This window comes from Ranitomeya variabilis, chromosome 3 (assembly GCF_051348905.1).
Source record: "Ranitomeya variabilis isolate aRanVar5 chromosome 3, aRanVar5.hap1, whole genome shotgun sequence".
Lineage (NCBI taxonomy): Eukaryota > Metazoa > Chordata > Amphibia > Anura > Dendrobatidae > Ranitomeya > Ranitomeya variabilis.
In genome coordinates, this window is record NC_135234.1 from 691,421,248 (window position 1) to 691,441,809 (window position 20,562).

The following is a 20,562-nucleotide window of genomic DNA, read 5'->3' on the forward strand; positions in this document are numbered from 1 at the left end:
AAAAAACCTCAGAGCTTTCTTTCTTATAATCCCGCTTCTGCAATGCATTTAACATTTAATAGGGCCTGGCAAACTGTTATGACCCCAATGGCGAGGGTCTCAGAGAAACAAGTAAGTCTGCGACGTACAAAAATCCAGCTCATAGGGCAGTGGTAACTGGGTTGACCATATATCTACTCGTAACGCCAACACTAGCAGTAGCCAGGGAACATGCCTACGTTGTTCGCTAGATGTCTCGCGCCAGCCGGAGGACTAACTACCCCTAGAAGAGGAAAACAAAGACCTCTCTTGCCTCCAGAGAATAGACCCCAAAAGTAGGATAGTAGCCCCCCACAAATAATAACGGTGAGGTTAGAGGAAATGACAAACACAGAGATGAACTAGGTTTTAGCAAAAAGAGGCCCACTTACTAATAGCAGAATGTAGTAAGATAACTTATATGGTCAACAAAAACCCTATCAAAATCCACGCTGGAGATTCAAGAACCCCCGAACCGTCTAACAGCCCGGGGGGAGAACACCAGCCACCCTAGAGCTTCCAGCAAGGTCAGGAAACAGATTATATACAAGCTGGACAAAAATGCAAACCAAAACAAATAGCGAAAAGCCAGGAAGCAGACTTAGCTTAATCAAGCAGGAACCAGGATCAGTAGACAAGAGCACTAAAGATTAGCTCTGATATCAACGTTGCCAGGCATTGAACTGAAGGTCTAGGGAGCTTATATAGCAACACCCCTGACCTAACGACCCAGGTGAGTATACAAGAGATGAATGACATACCCAGAGTCAAATCACTAGTAGCCACTAGAGGGAGCCAAAAGGTAAATTCACAACAATTCACTTCTAAACTTGTATTTTGAGAATATTCTAATATGGGACTTTCCACCCCCTGCGTCCTATCTTTGACTAACCATGGTCACAACAAATGTTTTTAGTCCATAAAGCAAAAATCTTATATTTGTGGCTGAATTAAAGGGGTTGCCTGATCATACCACATCTCCTGGTCAGGGGAGGAAGCAAAAGAGAATATACAGACAGGACAGCATTCTTTCTATGAGGTAAGGCTTTTACTGCTTGTATTTAAACAATGTTTTACCTCACAGACAGCAACATCTGTGATCCCATGCTGTAATGTCTGTACACTCTCTTTTGCTTCCTCCCATGGCCAGGAGCTGTAGTGTGATCAGATCTCTTCCTGCAGGGTCAGACACGGCCATTACACAGTACACAGCAGGGGCACATTTATAAGATTATCTAAGCACAGGAACATTTTAACACATTCAATTGTGGAACTTATTATTATTCTAAGATCTATTAATTAAAATGTATTTTGTTCGTGGGAAAACCAATTAAGCCAAATATTGGCCTGTCTGAAAATAATTACATTAAATTATTTTTTCCTGGGTCCCATATGTAATAAAATCTATGGAGGAATAATCAGATCTTAGTCTTACGCTGCATCCCTAGTGTTCCTCCTAACTGTTCCTTCCCCTATATTTGCTGGCTGATGGCCTGCCTCTCTTCATATAAAGCCACAAGTGCACAGGAATTTCACCAGAGTGGTACAGACATCGCCAGTAAAGGCTGCAGCCCCAGGATATGCCTCTCGGTGCCGTCCCATGACTTTGATGTGTACATGAATAAATCTAAGTCCCCAGAAGAAGGAGATTCCCAGGGAGACACATCCAGAGGACCGCACAGGACAGCATACATTGTGATAGTCCATGAGCCAAGAACCAAATTTGACGATATCGGTACCAAGCGGAGTGACTAATTCTCTTTGGTATTTTTAGGTAGATGCATGTCTGTAGTTTATTTTTTGATATGATAGCCCTTACATATACGTAGCTTATTAACCCCTTCAGCCCTAGGCCTATTTGTACCCAAGTGCCTAAGCCAATCTGACCTGTGCCACTTCATGGGCTAATAACTTTGGAACGCTTTCACCTATCCAAGCCATTCTGAGATTGTTTTCTCGTGACATATTGTACTTCACGTCAGTGCTAAATGGGAGTCAATATATTTTACCTTTCTATATAAAAAAATGCTAAATATTCGGAAATTTTGGAAAAATCGGCAATTTTTTAACTTTGAAATTCTCTGCTTTTTACAAAAATACTGATACCCCCCATAATAGTTATTAATTTACACTCCCCACATGTTTACTTCATATTGGCATCATTTTGAAAATGAAACCTTATTGTTTTACGACGTAATAGGGCTTATAGTTTTATGCGCAATTTTTCACATTTACAGCAAAACCCACTTTTCAAAGGACCAAGTCACTTCTGAAGTCACTTTAAGGGGCTTACATAACAGAAACCACCCATAAATTACCCCATTTTGCAAACTACACCCCTCAAGCTGTTCAAAACTCATTTTTAAAAACTGTTAACCCTTTAGGTGTTCCACAGGAATTTTAGCATGAGCCAAGAACCAAATATGACGATATCGGTACCACCCGGAGTGACTAGATGTAGTATTTGTAACAAAATTTAATCCAAGTTATGTAAATACACACTGAACATGTCATGTGCATATATATATATATATATATATATATGTTACTCCATAATATCTTCAACATCGGACTCTGAATCTGACTGTTGTTCTACTGGCTCGTCTTCAGTACCCTTGTTCTGGCATGTCTGTAATCTGCACATGTCTGTGCACTTCAGGCCATTGCTGAGGCAAGTACACTGAGGAAGTTCACATGACCGCACACACTTGCAGGACAGTAGCTGTATAATAGCTTCTGGTGCTGGTGCCCCTTGCATCCACTTGACAACAAGCTTTCCGTCGTTATCTATCATCCAACCGCAGTCTGTTGGGTTTGCAACCCATGGCTGGCTCTGCAGACTTCTCCTCCAGATCGCAGCCTGGTAGTTTGCACGCAGTGCATGCATGAAAAGGCAGTCCTGGCAAGGAGGGAGTTGACTTGACTCTACCACTCCACGTCTGGCACAGAACAGCTGATAACGGAGCCTGTTTACCTCAGTTGTTTGGGTAGTTGGCAGGTACATGTGGCAGGTGATTTCCTGTAACTTCTCAAAAAGTTCGGTAGACACTTCCCATGAACGACCAACTTCCTGAAAGGCATCCTGGTATGTCTTGTTCATCTTCAACTGCTTGAGTGTCGTCATCTTCCCACGGCCAGCGAATGCACTGACGGTGTCACAGCCTGTAAATGCATGCATACCAATCAATGAATCACATACGCTGCCTCCCAATGTTCGGCTCAGAGTGGTGATATCCAGGAATCTTGTCCGGTTCTGTGTACCGCATTTCTGGAACAGGTGGGATGGGATTTTGTGGCACATGCCCAGACACAGGACCATGACATCAGTATCCTCCGAAGTGATGATGACCGACTTGTAACCAGATTCTGCTGCATGAAGAGCATGGAGAAGGAGGCGTTTGTCTGCTTCTTCTTGATTTGACTTAAGGTCAGCAGCCTCTTCCCACTGTTCTTTGGTGATCTTAAAGCAGAGCTGCTCACATGTGACATACAGCTCCTTCTCCTCAAGCTTCTCCCTGTGGTGTTTCGCCTTCCATTCTTCTACCAGAAACTTTATGAGACTTGCCTTGTTGGAGGAACTACTTAGAAGCTTTTTCCACTGCTGGATGTTGTGCCCATGTTGAATGTTCTTGAAATGGATCCCTGTGCCTTCATATCTGTTGACTCTTTCTGTATCTTTGATGGATGTCTCCTTGTAGACGTCAAAGACAATATCAATGCGCTTGCTCTTAGCACCCTCATGGATAGCGCGACTCATTGCTGTGCCTGCTAGCTGGCCAAATGTTGCATTGTTTCCCTTCAGTTTCTGAACCAGGCTCATCCCATCAATGATGGTTGCAGAGGGCTCGGGGATCACTTCTGCAGGACGAGCATTCCTCTCCAACTCCCTTGCGAGGGCAGCCTTGTTGGTCTTGCGGATAGACCCATCACCATTGGCAAGTGCCCATGGCAATGGACCCAGGGGATGAGTCAAGACATCACTCATTTGTAGCTTTCTGTTCTCAGCTACAAGTATCATCTGGCCAAATAGGTTTCTGTCAGCCTTCAAAATTACCTCCTTGCCAAGACCTTGTCTGCGTGTCTTCATTTGGATGTTAGAGAACGTTTTAAGTTTGTTCTTCGTCATCTTGTCATGAAACAATGTAGTTGGCTTATCGGTACCCAAACGCTCATCCTTGAATGTTTGATATGCATCCTCTCCTATACTGTATGCCCCTTGAAGGTCTTTGGCTACATCTGGTGGTGCTACAGTCGCTGTTGACAAACTGATAAGTTCACCATTATGCTCTTTGTTGAAGGGGTTCACCCAACCTGTCTCCAGCAGTTGAACGAAAGATTGGACATCGGCTTCATCTCTTCTAATCCTAGACACCTGTAGGTCTGAATGGCTGAAGTCAGTATATTGTTGGCCTACCAGGGCCCTCAGCTGCCTCAAGTACATACTGCGGTACTCTGATGTCAGGTAGAACCTGGAAACAGCTCCAACTTTGAGGCTGAAGCCTTTTGTGCCCCCTGGTGTCTGGGTGTCTTTGTTGATTGTCTCTTCAATGGTCTGGTCCACAGGAATTCGTCCAAAAGGATTCTTGCTACCGATCTGTACCGAAAAGCCACCTTGCATGAAGTATTCATGGACCTCTGGGTGTTCTATGGGCAGCCGAGACATTGTGGCATAGTAATAGGTTAGGTATCGGGCATAGTTGACCTTGTCATAGGCAAAACACCATGGTATCATCTGTCGGATTGCTCCTAGGTGAAGCATCCAGTTGCCTTCTCTTGAAGCTCGAACCAGGGCCAGCATGGTCTCGACCATGTCCAAGTATGACATCCAGAATGCTGAGAGTTGTTCATTTCTGAGGGTCTCAAGATAAACTTGAAAGAGCTTCAGGGTAAGTGTGCAAGATTCATTATCCAAGAGCTTTTCGAAGGATCCCTGCGACACACTGATGCGAAAGTTTGTGATGTTCTTCAGTGTTTCATCCAGATGGTGAAGGTCCCTTGCATGGTTTTCTTCTAGCCATGGAAGGAAGTTTTTCCAAGCAAGCCTCATAAGTGCTTCATAGACCAGCTTGTGTAGTCTCACTGCTCTGCCTGGGAGGTGTCAGCCTCTACAGAGGGAGATAGGAGCTCTGCAGAGAAGACCGGAGAGTCCTGTTCAGCACAGAACGTGTATGTGTCAGTGTGTGTGCGTGTGTTGGGGCACCTCAGGGTGTCTTCAAATGTGACATAGCCCCCTAGATTTCTTCCAGTAAAATTTGCACTCCAAAAGTCATTTGGCGCTCCTTCCCTTCCGAGGCCTGCCGTTCCCCAATACTGCAGTGTACGACAACATATCGGGTGTTGTTGTGTTCGGGAGAGATTGGTGAACAAATAGTGGGGTGCATTTTTTGCTGGTACACCTCTTAAAAATAAAAAAATGAGCCTAAAATGACACCTTCATGTAAAAAATGCACTTTTTCCATTTTCTCAACCAAGTGTTTCCAACTACTGTGAAACACTGGTTGGGTCAAAGTGGTCACTATACCCCCTAAAAGATTCCTTGGGGGTGTAGTTTCCAAAATAGGGTCACTTTTTGGGGTTTCCACTGTGGGGGTACCTCAGGCAGCCTTCAAATGTGACATGGCCCCCTAGATTTCTTCCAGTGAATCCGCCACCCAAAAACCACATAGCGCTCCTTCCGTGTTGAGCTGTGCTGTGTGCCCATACTTTAGTTTACGAGTACATGTGGGGTGTTTCTATAAACTGCAGAATTAGGGTAACCAAGTTTGGGTTTGCCGTTAACCCTTGCTAGGTTGCAGGTAAAATTGGATTACAATGTAATATCTGGAAAAAAAATGAAATTTTGAAATTTCGCCTTCATTCTGCTAAAATTCCTGTGGAACACCTAAAGGGTTAACAGTTTTTAAAAATGAGTTTTGAACAGCTTGAGGGGTGTAGTTTGCAAAATGGGGTAATTTATGGGTGGTTTCTGTTATGTAAGCCCCTTAAAGTGACTTCAGAAGTGACTTGGTCCTTTGAAAAGTGGGTTTTGCTGTAAATGTGAAAAATTGCGCATAAAACTATAAGCCCTATTACGTCGTAAAACAATAAGGTTTCATTTTCAAAATGATGCCAATATGAAGTAAACATGTGGGGAGTGTAAATTAATAACTATTATGGGGGGTATCAGTATTTTTGTAAAAAGCAGAGAATTTCAAAGTTAAAAAATTGCCGATTTTTCCAAAATTTCCGAATATTTAGCATTTTTTTATATAGAAAGGTAAAATATATTGACTCCCATTTAGCACTGACGTGAAGTACAATATGTCACGAGAAAACAATCTCAGAATGGCTTGGATAGGTGAAAGCGTTCCAAAGTTATTAGCCCATGAAGTGGCACAGGTCAGATTGGCTTAGGCACTTGGGTACAAATAGGCCTAGGGCTGAAGGGGTTAATAAGCTACGTATATGTAAGGGCTATCATATCAAAAAATAAACTACAGACATGCATCTACCTAAAAATACCAAAGAAAATTAGTCACTCCGGGTGGTACCGATATCTGGCCCGGCTCATGGACTATGAGTAGATGACTTTATATGATACATCTCAATGAAAAATGCCCATTGACAAGTCTGCAAACAATATTTATACAAACATCATATTTTAATGTGAGAACCAGATGATTTTCAGAGATAACTGGTGCTTCATTTGTGCTGCTCAACTCTTCCTGAAACAGAGGTGTGTTATAAATTGCTTCAAATAACATGTAATGCTTCGTCTATCCTGAAGATGTTCTTCAGCAGCTGCATGGTATTATAAGGTACTGAGTCTGAAGGAAACATTCCTTATGATCAAGGTATTTTGCGCTAATTAGTTAATAAATTATGTGTTGGAAAGTTAGCTTCTGTTCATAAAGTGGTTCTGTAGCAGCTAAGGTATATGTTGTATGTCTTATATACAATTACGGTAATTAAGGATGACCTATTACATGTCTATGGTACAAGGACCTCTAATATTTCTTTACATTTACAGTGGTAATTATCCCATATACTATTACTGTATTTTGTAATATAGATAAATATTCCACTATTTATTTTAAATATTGTATACTGTATTATATACATGTAATATGCATAGTACGTTTAGTATTTATGAAAATGTAAAACAAAAACAAATATATTTTTTTTGTCCAAACAATTTAGGTTAAATAAATGGTTAGTGGATATACAAGTTATGTGTGTGGGATGGTAACAGTGCAGATCATATAGTATATCAAAGGGGACATGACATGGAAATTGGAAGCTCGTGATTATTAATAAAAGCCATATTATACATTATGCACTATAACAAGCAACATAATAAAAAAATACTAAATAATGTTAATAATAAGATTTCATATTGAGCTGATAAATAACTAATCGCAGCAAAGGTACAATATTCAGGCAATAACTAAAATTTGGCGCTTGCCCAGATTAGGGTTGATTTCATACTTCCAAAACCCGTTTAAAAGTATGTGCACACAACATCTTTTTTCCCACGAATCTACCTGAAAAACAATCACAAAAGTGAAGCAAAAAAAATGGACATAATGCACAGCAATGTAAAAAAGACATTGCTGTGCACATTTTCAGTCTCTTGTTACTTCTTCTAACTTCTTCAGGGTTCAGAAACCATGAAGCGGTTAAATAATAACTTGTTCATTCATTTGGCAGCTTTGTTTGTTGCCTATCCACTCTTTATATGTGAAAGTATTGGGTAAAGATAGTGGCGGCAAAACCACCAGCGAAGCCACATCAGGATAAAGACCTCAGGCGCTTTCCTGAAATGGGTTCACATCTGCTTTCTTGGATCATGACCCCTTCAGCCCCTGTATGGATTAGTGTCACGAACCAGGCAACACTCTGCATAGAGCTGATCATGACAACACTCTGAGGATGTGATGGTCCATTACATGTGCTTGTTTTGGAGGATATTATATCTAGAAAATAGATGATCTGCCACCCTTGGGATAAAGCATTATGTTGTAAGGTTGGTGGCCAGTTGCTATCGCGTTCCTACCCCTGAAGACACCAATCACGTCATGTATATTGTGTAATGTGAATTGTGTTGTGCGTCTTTGTTATCTATGTGTTGTGGTCATGTACAGTGTTATAAGTAACTAGATTGTGGCCCGATTCTAACGCATCGGGTATTCTAGAATATGCATGTCCCCGTAGTATATGGACAATGATGATTTCAGAATTCGCAGCAGACTGTGCCCATCGCTGATTGGTCGAGGCAACCTTTATGACATCATCGTCGCCATGGCAACCATTATGACATCTACGTCGATACTGTGCCCGTCGCTGATTGGTCGAGGCCTGGCGGCAGACTGTGCCCGTCGCTGATTGGTCGAGGCAACCTTTATGACATCATCGTCACCATGCTGTGCCCGTCTCTGATTGGTCGAGGCCTGGCGGCCTCGACCAATCAGAGATGCGGGATTTCCAGGACAGACAGACAGACAGACAGACAGAAAGACAGACAGACGGAAAAACCCTTAGACAATTATATATATAGATAGTGTAGGATGTGCTAGTGTATAGCATAGTGTATAGTTTAGGTAGTATAGGGACAGATAGTGACTGTAGCTTAGGTAGTGACGTCAGGGTAAGCTAGTATAGTGATAATTAGTGATGAGAGAATATACTCGTTACTCGAGATTTCTCGAGCATGCATCCTCCGAGTATTTTTTTAGTGCTCGGAGTTTTAGTTTTCCTCACCGCAGCTGAATGATTTACATCTGTTAGCCAGCATAAGTACATGTGGGGATTCCCTAGCATCCAGGCAACCCCCACATGTACTTATGCTGGCTAACAGATGTAAATCATTCAGCTGCAGTGCTAAAAACTAAAACTCCGAGCACTATTATTATTATTATTTATTGTTATAGCGCCATTTATTCCATGGCGCTTTACATATGAGGAGGGGTATACATAATAAAAACAAGTACAATAATCTTAAACAATACAAGTCATAACTGGTACAGGAGGAGAGAGGACCCTGCCCACGAAGGCTCACAATCTACAAGGGATGGGTGAGGGTACAGTAGGTGAGGATAGAGCTGGTCATGCAGTGGTTTGGTCGATCGGTGATTACTGCAGGTTGTAGGCTTGTCGGAAGAGGTGGGTCTTCAGGCTCTTTTTGAAGGTTTCGATGGTAGGCGAGAGTCTGATGTGTTGTGGTAGAGGGTTCCAGAGTAGGGGTGATTTTAGGAGCACTAAAAAATACTCAGAGGACCCCCGAGCGTGCTCGAGAAACCTCGAGTAACGAGTATTTTCGCTCATCACTAGTGATAATGTGTGGGACTAGCCGATAGTAGGAGCAGTTTAGTGTTAGAGAAACTTCGTGTAGTTAGTGAGATAGGGTTTGAAGAGTGAAGACAGCAGTGATTCTGTGAGGTGATCTACGTTTAAAAGGAGACCTATACACATGGATAGTGAGATCCTAAGGAGAAGTAACTGACCAGTCACAGTGGCTTTCCAGAGAAGGGTCCGTGGTTAGGATGCTGAGTCATGAATACCCTAAGCTTGCAAACGCCGAAGGTAACAGGCCTAAACAGGACTGAGTTTGTGGGATTAGTGGGGGTCCAAAGCAGTAGACCCAGGGCGTCAGTAGTGGAAGAAATAGGATGTGGAACCTCTGAGTAGAGACACCTACTGATCAGGACTGTGGCATAGAAGCTGGGTTGTAACAAAATAGGGCGAAACAGCTCTGAAGTAGACTACAAAGGAAGAATACTGTGTGAATGAACGGCCAGCCAACACCACAGGCTACAGGTGGCCTGCACACGTGTAAGGCCCTCACTTCATGAGTGCAAACACCCAGCCAGGACCCACACTTTCATGTAGCGCAGCGTAAAAGGAGGAGATGAGTGCCGCGCCCTTAGCTATCGCCCAGCACCGCGCTACAATATTATCCATGCAGAAGGAGCTGCTGTCTTATTCCAAAGAACACAAGCCAAGAGGGCTACTGATATATCTACATTACATATGGGGAAGAGAAGAAATCAAAAGGGTATCTCAACTTTATCTTACCGGATGTGTGTCAATTATTATGGCATGTCTTAAATCTATAATTGTGTCAAGACATTCTGTAACTCATTTTCTATTCTCCTCCAGGTCTGGTTTCCGGTTGTGCATACATACCCCATGCCTCCAGTTTTGTTTTGGTTACTCCTGTATTCATGTTGCCTCTACCAGGGTCACTGCCACCTTTATGATAGACTCAGGGAGCTGAACACAGAGTTTGCAGTGAATCTGTACAAAACAGTAGTGACCACGGAGAACAGCACAAATGTGGTCATCTCTCCAAGCAGTGTGGCCACCTCTCTGGGGCTACTGCAGTTCGGAGCTCAAGGCAGCACCTTCACCCAGATAGAAAAGACTTTGGGATACAATGTTTACGGTAATTAAATTATTATGGATGTAAATTATTAATTGTATTTATAATGTAATTGTAACAACCATGCTGGCATCATTGCATGGCCTCCCATCCCCCACCTGCATTACACTCAAACTCACTTACTTCTCTGGGCCTTGTTGTGACTTCTCTCTGCTGCCTGCTCTATGCTGTGTGCCTCAAGTCTGCTGCTTGCTCTGTGCATGCTCTGTCTGTGTGCATAGGGGGGCGACACCGGCAATTCCTGTGTCTTATTGAGACTGTGTGCACCTTGCTAAGGTGTCCCCGGTCAATCACCATGAGGCTTCCTGTATTTAAGACATCCCCACCTATTGGTGGGGGCCTGTGCAACTTACTCCCTCAGTCAGTTCTTAGCTGCTGAGGTGCCAGGCCCTGTCTCTTTTACTCTCGTGTCCGCCACCCAGGGGGGCGTTGTACCCTGGTCTGTGTCCTGTGTAGCCACCCAGTGGGGCTTAGTACCCTGCCTTTGTCCTTGTGTAGCCACCCAGCGGGGCTTCGTACCCTGGCCTATGTCCGCCACCCTGAGGGGCGTCGTACCCTGGCTTGTGTCCATGTCTCTGCCTAGTCCTGTGTCTGTGTCCGTTTATATCCCTGCCTTGGTTTCCTTTCCCTGCTGTGCGTACTCTGTGTCTTGCTTTGCTCTACTTTCGGCTCCGCTCTCTGCGACCTTGCTTTGCTCCTTGCTCTGCATTCTGTGACCTAGCTCTGCACTCTGTGGTTTTGCTCTCGGCTCTACACTCTGTGTCTTGCTCTGCACTCTGACTTTGCTCTGCTCTCAGCTCTGCACTCTGTGGCTTTGCTCTCAGCTCTGCTCTCTCTAGCTTTGCTCTGTACTCTGACTTTGCTCTGCTCTCAGCTCTGCACTCTGTGGCCCTGCTCTGCGTCTCCACTCAGCTCTCGCTCTGCGGCTCCTCTTCTTGTGGTTCTACCTTGCTCCGATCCTTGTGGTTCTACGTGGCTCCACTCCTTGCAGCTCTACTTCTCCCGTTCTTGGCTCCGCTTCCTGCATTTCTGCACTTGGCTCTGCCTCCAGCTCTTGGCTCCGCCTCCTGCATTTCTGCACATGGCTCCACCTCCAGCTCTTGGCTCCGCCTCCTGTATTTCTGTGCTTGGCTCCGCCTCCTGCTCTTGGCTCCACCTCCTGCATTTTTGTTCTTGGCTCTAGCTCCTGTGCTTTCGCTCTGCATCCGCTCTTGCGGTCTTTCTCTACCTATTCTTAAGTCCTCCTGTCTGAACAGGTTCCTACCTGTTTTACATACCAGCCTGCAGACCGGTCCCTACGGGTTCTTCCAGTGTACTAGCCTTGTCCTCCATTCTTGCCAGAGAGCCAGCCGTGCCCACCTGCCAGTGTCTCTGTAGTACCCATACCTGCCTGCCAGAGAGCCAGCCGTACCTGCCTGCCAGTGTCTCTGTTGTACCCGTCTGCCTGCCTGTGTCCCAGCCGTGCCCTCCTGTCTGCCAGCTGTGCCCGCTTGCCTGTCTATGTTCCGTTCCCCGGTGGGATCAGCAGCCACAACCAGACACCACCCTGGAGTGGTACCTGGTAGCTTCCTATTGCACAAGTCTGACCTCACCATCAGAGGCTCCAGCGAACACCTAGGAAGCTACTTAGTTACGCCCCCTCCAGGGAAGTTTGGTCTGCGGTCCAGTGGGGCCACTCCCCCGCACGCCCGCGCCAACCAGTCTGGGCACGAGCGTGACAGTAATGAGATAAATACTAGTGATGAGCAAGTATACTCGTTGCACAGGTCCCCCTGAGCATGCTCGGGTGGTCTCTGAGTATTTTGGTGTGCTCGGAGATTTAGTTTCCGTCGCTGAAGCCTTCTTGATTTGCGGCTGCTAGACAGGCTGAATACATGTGGGAATTCCCTAACAAACAGGCAACCCCCACATGTACTCAGGCTCGCTAGCAACCACAAATCATGCAGCTGAGGCGACGAAAACTAAATCTCCGAGCACGCCAAAATACTCGGAGACCACTCGAGCATGCTCGGGGAGACCCGTGCAACGAGTATACTTGCTCATCACTAATAAATACATGAAAATTAAGCTCTTCTAGTTCTAGTAAGTAGTGTTGTATAATAATATGCTTTGTCTAGAGACTTACCCATCCACGTTTTTGAGCAAGGTACCTTCAAACTGGAACCTTGATGAGGCTATGTAATAAATCTAAAAGAAGCTGTGGGCAGTGTCTGAATAGAATGAGTGAGTGACCTGACTGCATGTAAATAGTAGGTTCAGGTCATCAAAAACAGCCAAGGAATAGGTATTCTGTTGTATTTAAACATGGAACAATTAACTGAAAAAGAGATTATTTGCAGTAGGTCTTTTTTATTTTGAATGTACCTGACCTTTTTGTGTATTTTGATTATTATACATGGTTCCAGACACATTTTGCATATTAAAATGGATATTAAATAATAGATTATTGGATCCATTTTTAAACATATGACATGAACATGGTTATGTAATGTTTGTGTGGGACCACACTGGCTCAGTGCTTAGCATATCCTGCTAATACATGTTAATCTGGACAAACTGAGCATTTGTACTTCCATTTGGCAAATGTGGTTCACTGTAGATAAATGTAAAGTTATGCATATGGGTAATAATAAACTGCAGATAATATATGTGCTAGGATGAGTAAATCTAGGAGAGTCACTTGTAGATCACAGACTAAAGGTACCGTCACATTAAGCGACGCTGCAGCGATATAGACAACGATGCCGAAGTCCCCGGGTAACCAGGGTAAACATCGGGTTACTAAGCGCAGGGCCGCGCTTAGTAACCCGATGTTTACCCTGGTTACCAGTGTAAATGTAAAAAAACCCAAACACTACATACTTACATTCCGGTGCCTGTCGCGTCCCCCGGCGTCCGCTTCCCTGCACTGTAAGCGCCGGCCCTAAAGCAGAGCGGTGACGTCACCGCTGTGCTTTGCTTTACAGCCGGCCGGCGCTCACAGTCAGTGCGGGAAGCTCTGAGCAGCAGCGCGGACGCCGGAGGACGTGACAGACATCAGAAGGTGAGTATGTACTGTTTTTTTTTTTTTTACTTTTACAATGGTAACCAGGGTAAATATCGGGTTACTAAGCGCGGCCCTGCGCTTAGTAACCCAATATTTACCCTGGTTACCATTGTAAAACATTGCTGGCATCGTTGCTTTTGCTGTCAAACACAACGATACACGCCGATCTGACGACCAAATAAAGTTCTGGACTTCTAGCTCCGACCAGCGATATCACAGCGGGATCCAGATCGCTGCTGCGTGTCAAACACAACGAGATCGCTATCCAGGACGCTGCAACGTCACGGATCGCTATCGTTATCGTTGGAAAGTTGGTCAGTGTGAAGGTACCTTTAGTAACAACATGCAAGGACAATCAGCTGCACCTAAAGCCAGCAGGATATTATCTTGTATTCACAGCATTAGTGGAACCTCATCTAGAATATGCAGTTCAGTTTTGGGCACCAGTACATAGAAAGTCCTGGAGTTAGAATGGACTCAAAGAAAAGCCAGAAAATTGATAAGGGGCATGGAGGATCTTAGCTATGAGGAATGATTAAAGAGAACCTGTCACTTCCTATAAATATGTAATTCTTTTAAAGTTTCATTTAACAGTGCGGCGCACAATGAAATAAAACCTCGTCATATTCAGGAGAACAGTGGAATACAGTCATCTTGCAGCTCTCTGTCTCAGACATATACAGTTAGGTCCATATATATTTGGACAGAGACTACATTTTTCTAATTTTGGTTATAGACATTACCACAATGAATTTTAAACCAAACAATTCAGATGGTGGAGGCAGTGTGATGGCTTGGGCATGCATGGCTGCCAGTGGCACTGGGTCACTAGTGTTTATTGATGATGTGACACAGGACAGAAGCAGCCGAATGAATTCTGAGGTATTCAGAGCCATACTGTGTGCTCAGATCCAGCCAAATGCAGCCAAACTGATTGGTCATCGTTTCATACTACAAATGGACAATGACCAGTGTTGAGCGATACCGTCCGATACTTGAAAGTATCGGTATCGGAAAGTATCGGCCGATACCGGCAAAGTATCGGATCTAATCCGATACCGATACCCGATACCAATACAAGTCAATGGGACTCAAGTATCGGACGGTATCCTGTATGGTTCCCAGGGTCTGAAGGAGAGGAAACTCTCCTTCAGGCCCTAGGATCCATATTACTGTGTAAAATAAAGAATTAAAATAAAAAATATTGCTATACTCACCTCTCCGACGCAGCCTGCACCTCACCGAGGGAACCGGCAGCCTTCTTTGCTTAAAATGCGCGCGTTTACTGCCTTCCGTGACGTCACAGCTTCTGATTGGTCGCGTGCCGCCCATGTGACGGCGACGCGACCAATCACAACAAGCCGTGACGTAATTTCAGGTCCTGAATGCCTAATTCTAGGCATTCAGGATTTGAAAATTACGTCACGGCTTGTGATTGGTCGCGTGCCGCCCATGTGACCGCGACGCGACCAATCACAACAAGAATTAGGCATTCAGGACCTTGTTGTGATTGGTCGCGTCACCGTCACATGGGCGGCACGCGACCAATCAGAAGCCGTGACGTCACGGAAGGCAGTAAACGCGCGCATTTTAAGCAAAGAAGGCTGCCGGTTCCCTCGGTAAGGTGCAGGCTGCGTCGGAGAGGTGAGTATAGCAATATTTTTTATTTTAATTCTTTATTTTACACATTGCTATTAATCCCGATACTGATTCCCGATATCACAAAAGTATCGGATCTCGGTATCGGAATTCCGATACCCGCAAGTATCGGCCGATACCCGATACTTGCGGTATCGGAATGCTCAACACTAAAAATGACCCAAAACATGAAGCCAAAGCAACGCAGGAGTTTATTAAAGCAAAGAAGTGGAATATTCTTGAATGACCAAGTCAGTCACCTGATCTCAACCCAATTGAGCATGCATTTCACTTGTTAAAGACTAAACTTCAGACAGAAAGGTCCACAAACAAACAGCAACTGAAAACCACCGCAGTGAAGGCCTGGCAGAGCATCAAAAAGGAGGAAACACAGCATCTGGTGATGTCCATGAGTTCAAGACTTCAGGCAGTCATTGCCAACAAAGGGTTTTCAACCAAGTACTAAAAATGAACATTTTATTTAAAATTATTGAATCTGTCCAATTACTTTTGGTCCCTTTAAAAACAGGGTGGCACATGTTAAGGAGCTGAAACTCCTAAACCCTTCATCCAATTTTAATGTGGATACCCTCAAATGAAAGCTGAAAGTCTGAACTTCATCTGCATCTGAATTGTTTTGTTTGAAATTCATTGTGGTAATGTCTATAACCAAAATTAGAAAAATGTTGTCTCTGTCCAAATATATATGGACCTAACTGTAGCACCATCTTTCGTTTAAGCAAAGCCTCATTCAGATGTTTCTGAAACACTGTCCATGCATGGACCCGTGACGAACGAACTAGTCGCAGGTCTCACAACCCAAACTCAACAGCCTCATATATGTCTGTGAGGCCATCAAGTTCAAATCAGGAGACTGTGCACCCTAGTCTATACACAGACAACTGGATGAAGCCTAAATCTAGTCTGGTTAGCCAATGGGGCATAATCCGAATTTCTTCTCTATGGGCATCATCTTGTAGATAACACCTTGGCTAAGACGACTTGATTTACAAACATTTATATACAAGAATTAGGGTGGCCATATATTAGGAATGGAGAGGAACAGGGACTAAAACAATATTGTAACATATTTCTGGCAACTAAAAAGTCCTATTTAAAAGGATTACATTTACTTACTCCTAATAACAGATGTCTAAGGGGGACATGACGAAAGGGTTAGTCCATCCCAGCACAATTTCGTGGCAAGCACTACAGCTTTCTGAATCCTAGTGTTGTGTAATAAACAAACTGTCAAGATTTGAATGCTTGTGGTCATGTGCCAGAGCAGCTTCTCTTCCTGTTCTCCGTGTTCTGTTGAGAGACGTAGATGAGATGCTAGTCAGCACACGACTGCAAGTATACAAATTACATTCTTGCAGTCACGTAACACCAGCTGTGATTGGCAGGTAGAGCTAAATCCCAATAGTTTGTATATTACACGTTAGGAGTGCTTGCCAGAAAAAAAAGGGTAATGAGCTGGACAACACTTTTTACGTGTACAAGTATATAAATTGCCCATACAAAAAATATGGTGGAATATTGTAAAATCACCCAATAGACACAAGTGTTCAGTCTCCAGAGGTGAGAGGCCTTTTTATCTTACTGAAAAACTGTGACTTAGCCTAACTCTGGAGCAGGTTATACAGTTTATAGCTTAAAAAATGAACTTTTAGAACATTTCTTAGATAAAAGATAAGATTTTTGTTTTCATTGTTGATCCAGTCTGACAACCTTTGGATCAGGAGGGAATTGATTTCCTTTTAGGGCAGATAGGTTGAAAAAGGACCAAGGTCCATCAAGTCCAATCTTTCTCCACTGATTATATATTTTTAGTCACTAATAACCCACAATGTTATGTCCAGTGAGGAAATCGTCCAGCCCTTTTTTGAAAGCTGTTACAGTGTCTGCCATTACTACCTCTTGTGGTCGGACATTTCACAATGTGACTGCTCTAACTGTAAAGAACCCTTTACTATGTACCTGCCGGAATCGCCTTTCTTCCTCCCATAATGAGTGCCCCTAGTCCTTAGTATGGTCTTTGGAAGGAATAAGTCATGTGTCAGTCCTCTGTACTGGCCACACATATATTTATACATGTATATGAGATCTCTGAGATGTGTTTTTTCTAAGCTGAACAAGACCAACTTTTCCAACCTCTCCTCATATGAGAGGCCTTCCATCCCTTGTAATAATCTAGTTGCTGCCTTTGAACTAATTTCTGAATATCCTCTTTTCCTTATGTTTTTTTTTTTACTTTCCTGTGGCTTGATGAGGTTAAGGAAATCTAAAAGTTACACCTACTCCATCCCTCCACATGTTCTTCCATGCCTTATTTGAACTTGTACCTTTTTAATTATGCGTCTGATATCAGTACAAGATGTATGATATAAAGCCACATTGCGGGTGAGCTGGGAGCAGCCCCGACTGCATTCGTTACTGGCCGAGCAGCGTATCAGCTTTCTTTCCATCTTCTTAATCCTTTAATAATTTACAATAACAACTTCACTTCCACTGGGTCATTCAGCGTGAGCGGAGGAAATTAGTTTCAAACGCTTGTATTTGATTTTAATTAAATACTTAAAGGATTTTCATTTAAATAAATCAAGATTTCAGGATTAGGTGCGCACCCTATGCTGCAGGGAGACCAGGTCTTAACCAATGCATGGTGAATGTCTGCCAGACTTTACTAGAGAGGAACCAAACCTCGAGCCACAGTACGTGAGGCTGGGGCAAGTCCCAGTACTGAGAGTATATGATTAGTACATGACCATATGAGAAGCAACGACAAAGAGCACAAATCAATCTAAATTGTTGCACTGTAATGTTGTCCTGGATGTGTGCTGTTGTGATATAATCTGTAGATAATCTGCTCAGAAATATGGTAACTAGTGATGAGCGAACGTCTTAGGCTTCTTTCACACTTCCGTCTTCCAAATCTGCACAGGATCCGTCAAGACGTTGAAATGACGGATCCTGTGCAGATTGTGGAAAACGTGTGCACTGGGCCAGTGTTTCTGACAGACCCATCGAGCCTATGTGCACCTGTTGTGTATGCGTCTTCGCAGCGAATTTCTGCTGCGAAAACGCATACACAACACAAACCAGGTTAAAAAAAATTAAAAATCGCAGTATTCTCACCTAACCAGCGTTCCCGCGCAGCGATGTTCCCGGCAGCTAGCGTTCCTAGTAATACATTGCGAAATCTCGAGACGAGGGGCGATAACGCGACTTCTCGCGAGATTTCGCAATGTATTACTAGGAACGCTAGCTGCCGGGAACATCGGTGACACTGTGCGGGAACGCCGGTAGGTGAGAATATTGCGATTTTTTTATTTTTTTATTATTTTTAACATTATATCTTGTTACTATTGATGCTGCATAGGCAGCATCAATAGTAAAAAGAGAAAGAGAGCGAGCGAGAGAGAATTTCCCTGACGGGAAATTCTTCCACGCATGCTCTTTGAAAAGGCGGGACCCATCGCTGGATTCCTGCTTTTCACAGTCAGCGTCGCATCCTGCGCCCATAGGCTACTATTGTAGCCAGTGACGGGCAGCGCAGGATGCGTCACTGACCGATTTTCCGACGTGCAGAAAAAACGTTCCTCTGAACGTCATCTCTGCTCGACGGACTGTTTTTTTTATGCAGGATTCAGTGAAAGACGGATGAAACGGATGGCCATCCGTCACAATCCATCGCTAATACAAGTCTATGGGAAAATGCAGGATCCTGCATTCTCAAAAAACAACGGATTGTGACGGGAGCTGAAAGACGGAAGTGTGAAAGAGGCCTTATCCGAGCATCTGGGCGTGCTCGTATATTATGTTCTAGTCCCTGCAGCTGCATGACTTGTGCCTGTTAGACAGCTGGAATACTTGTGGGGATTCCCTAACAAACAGGCAATCCCCACATGTGTTGTATCTAACAGCCATAAATCATGCAGCCGCAAGGACTCGAACATAATATACGAGCGCTCCCAGATGCTCAGATAGCACCCAAGCATGCTCAGATAAGACGTTATCCAAGCACGTTCGCTCAACACTAATGGCAACCATTGACTGACAGCAAAAAAATAAAAAATGTTGAAGTTAGAGAGAAATTAAATCAAATAACCTTTATGTAACACAATTTTTGTTCCTGGCTTCCAAATGTAATATTTTAACTGCTTATGTTTAACGATTATGGAAAAATGACTACATTCAGCACAAACTTTGATTTTATGACCACAGGCCAGAAAATTTTCATAATTATTGTGTCAGAAAAAGGAAATTACACTATAACAAATTTTTATTTATTTTTTTGTTCTTGAGTCCAAAGTGTGTTTCCCTAACCTGCTATGCCTAAAACAAATAGATAATAGTTGTTGTTCTACAAAAACTTTGCTTCTGTGATCAGGACAATGAAATTTTGAAATCTTTCTGTTTTCGGGAAAATTCTCCATTCACATTCAATACTGAGTAGTCTTCATTGTCCTGATCACAGAAGCAAAGTTTTTGTAGAACAACAACTATTATCAATTCGTTTTAGGCCTAACGGGTTAGGAAAACACACTTTGGAACAAAAAATAAATAAAAATTTGTTACATAGTGTTATATCATAAAGTTAGATCAAAATACACATATGTAAGTGAACTTAGCGCATCAACTTTACAGCATGGAATGGTAAGATAAGAGGTGACTTGATTCTTGGCGCAAATACTGAGCCAGCAATCAGGTACAATATCCAACAGTTCAAAAGGAAAAAAAAGTTTCTTCATCATCTTTAGTTCATCACAACTTAAAAACTAGGTGTTCTCATCCAGAGGCTCAGATTTGATTTTCAAGCCATGTTCTCACTTCTATCTTGGAGTTAGGCTAGGGTCAATAGGCCGATTTTCTCTCATCCAATAAAATCGGCCATATTATGCTAATGATCACTCTTATCGGACTCAGATCAGCATTTGATCATTGTTTGAGCAGAGTAGGATCCAATTTTCTCAGATGTGAATAATAAAAAAAAAAAAATTATCCAACTTCTCCATTCTATCAGTCTATGAAAATCGAACCGCACTCCGATATCATCCGAGTGCAGTCCAATGTTTTCCACGGATCCATAGACATAACTGGTTGAGTGCGATCTGATTGGATGCAACTCGTAGATGCCGTGAGTCGTCTGAGTAAAAAATTGGAAATGTGCACAGCCCCATAGAATAACTTGGTGACGATGACGAGTGCTGTCCGTCAAAACGATAGATAGTGCACGTTCATTTTTTACTGTTGACTGCACGAGACCTTATGCTAACTCTCGAGATCTGTACTCCTTATTTTTACTTTGCAATGAAATGAAAATTAAATTCATTTTAGCTCACTCAGGTTGCCAAAGAAATCTTTTTGGATTTGCATTATTCAGAAATATCATTTATACAGTGAAAAATTTAAAACTGGAAAAAACACTTAATTACCA

At 43.3% G+C, this 20,562-nt stretch overlaps 1 protein-coding gene across 1 annotated transcript in view; it reads left to right on the forward strand.

Annotated features, from left to right (window-relative positions):
* Positions 1–1,575: 1,575 nt before the first annotated feature.
* Positions 1,576–20,562, forward strand: part of SERPINE3 (serpin family E member 3) — a 53,623-nt gene continuing 34,636 nt past the window's right edge. Inside the window, exons 1-2 of the mRNA XM_077299809.1 lie at positions 1,576–1,713; positions 10,156–10,441. Coding sequence (XP_077155924.1) covers positions 1,636–1,713; positions 10,156–10,441 — 364 coding nt within the window. The 5' untranslated portion in view covers positions 1,576–1,635. The remainder of the gene's footprint in view (positions 1,714–10,155; positions 10,442–20,562) is intronic.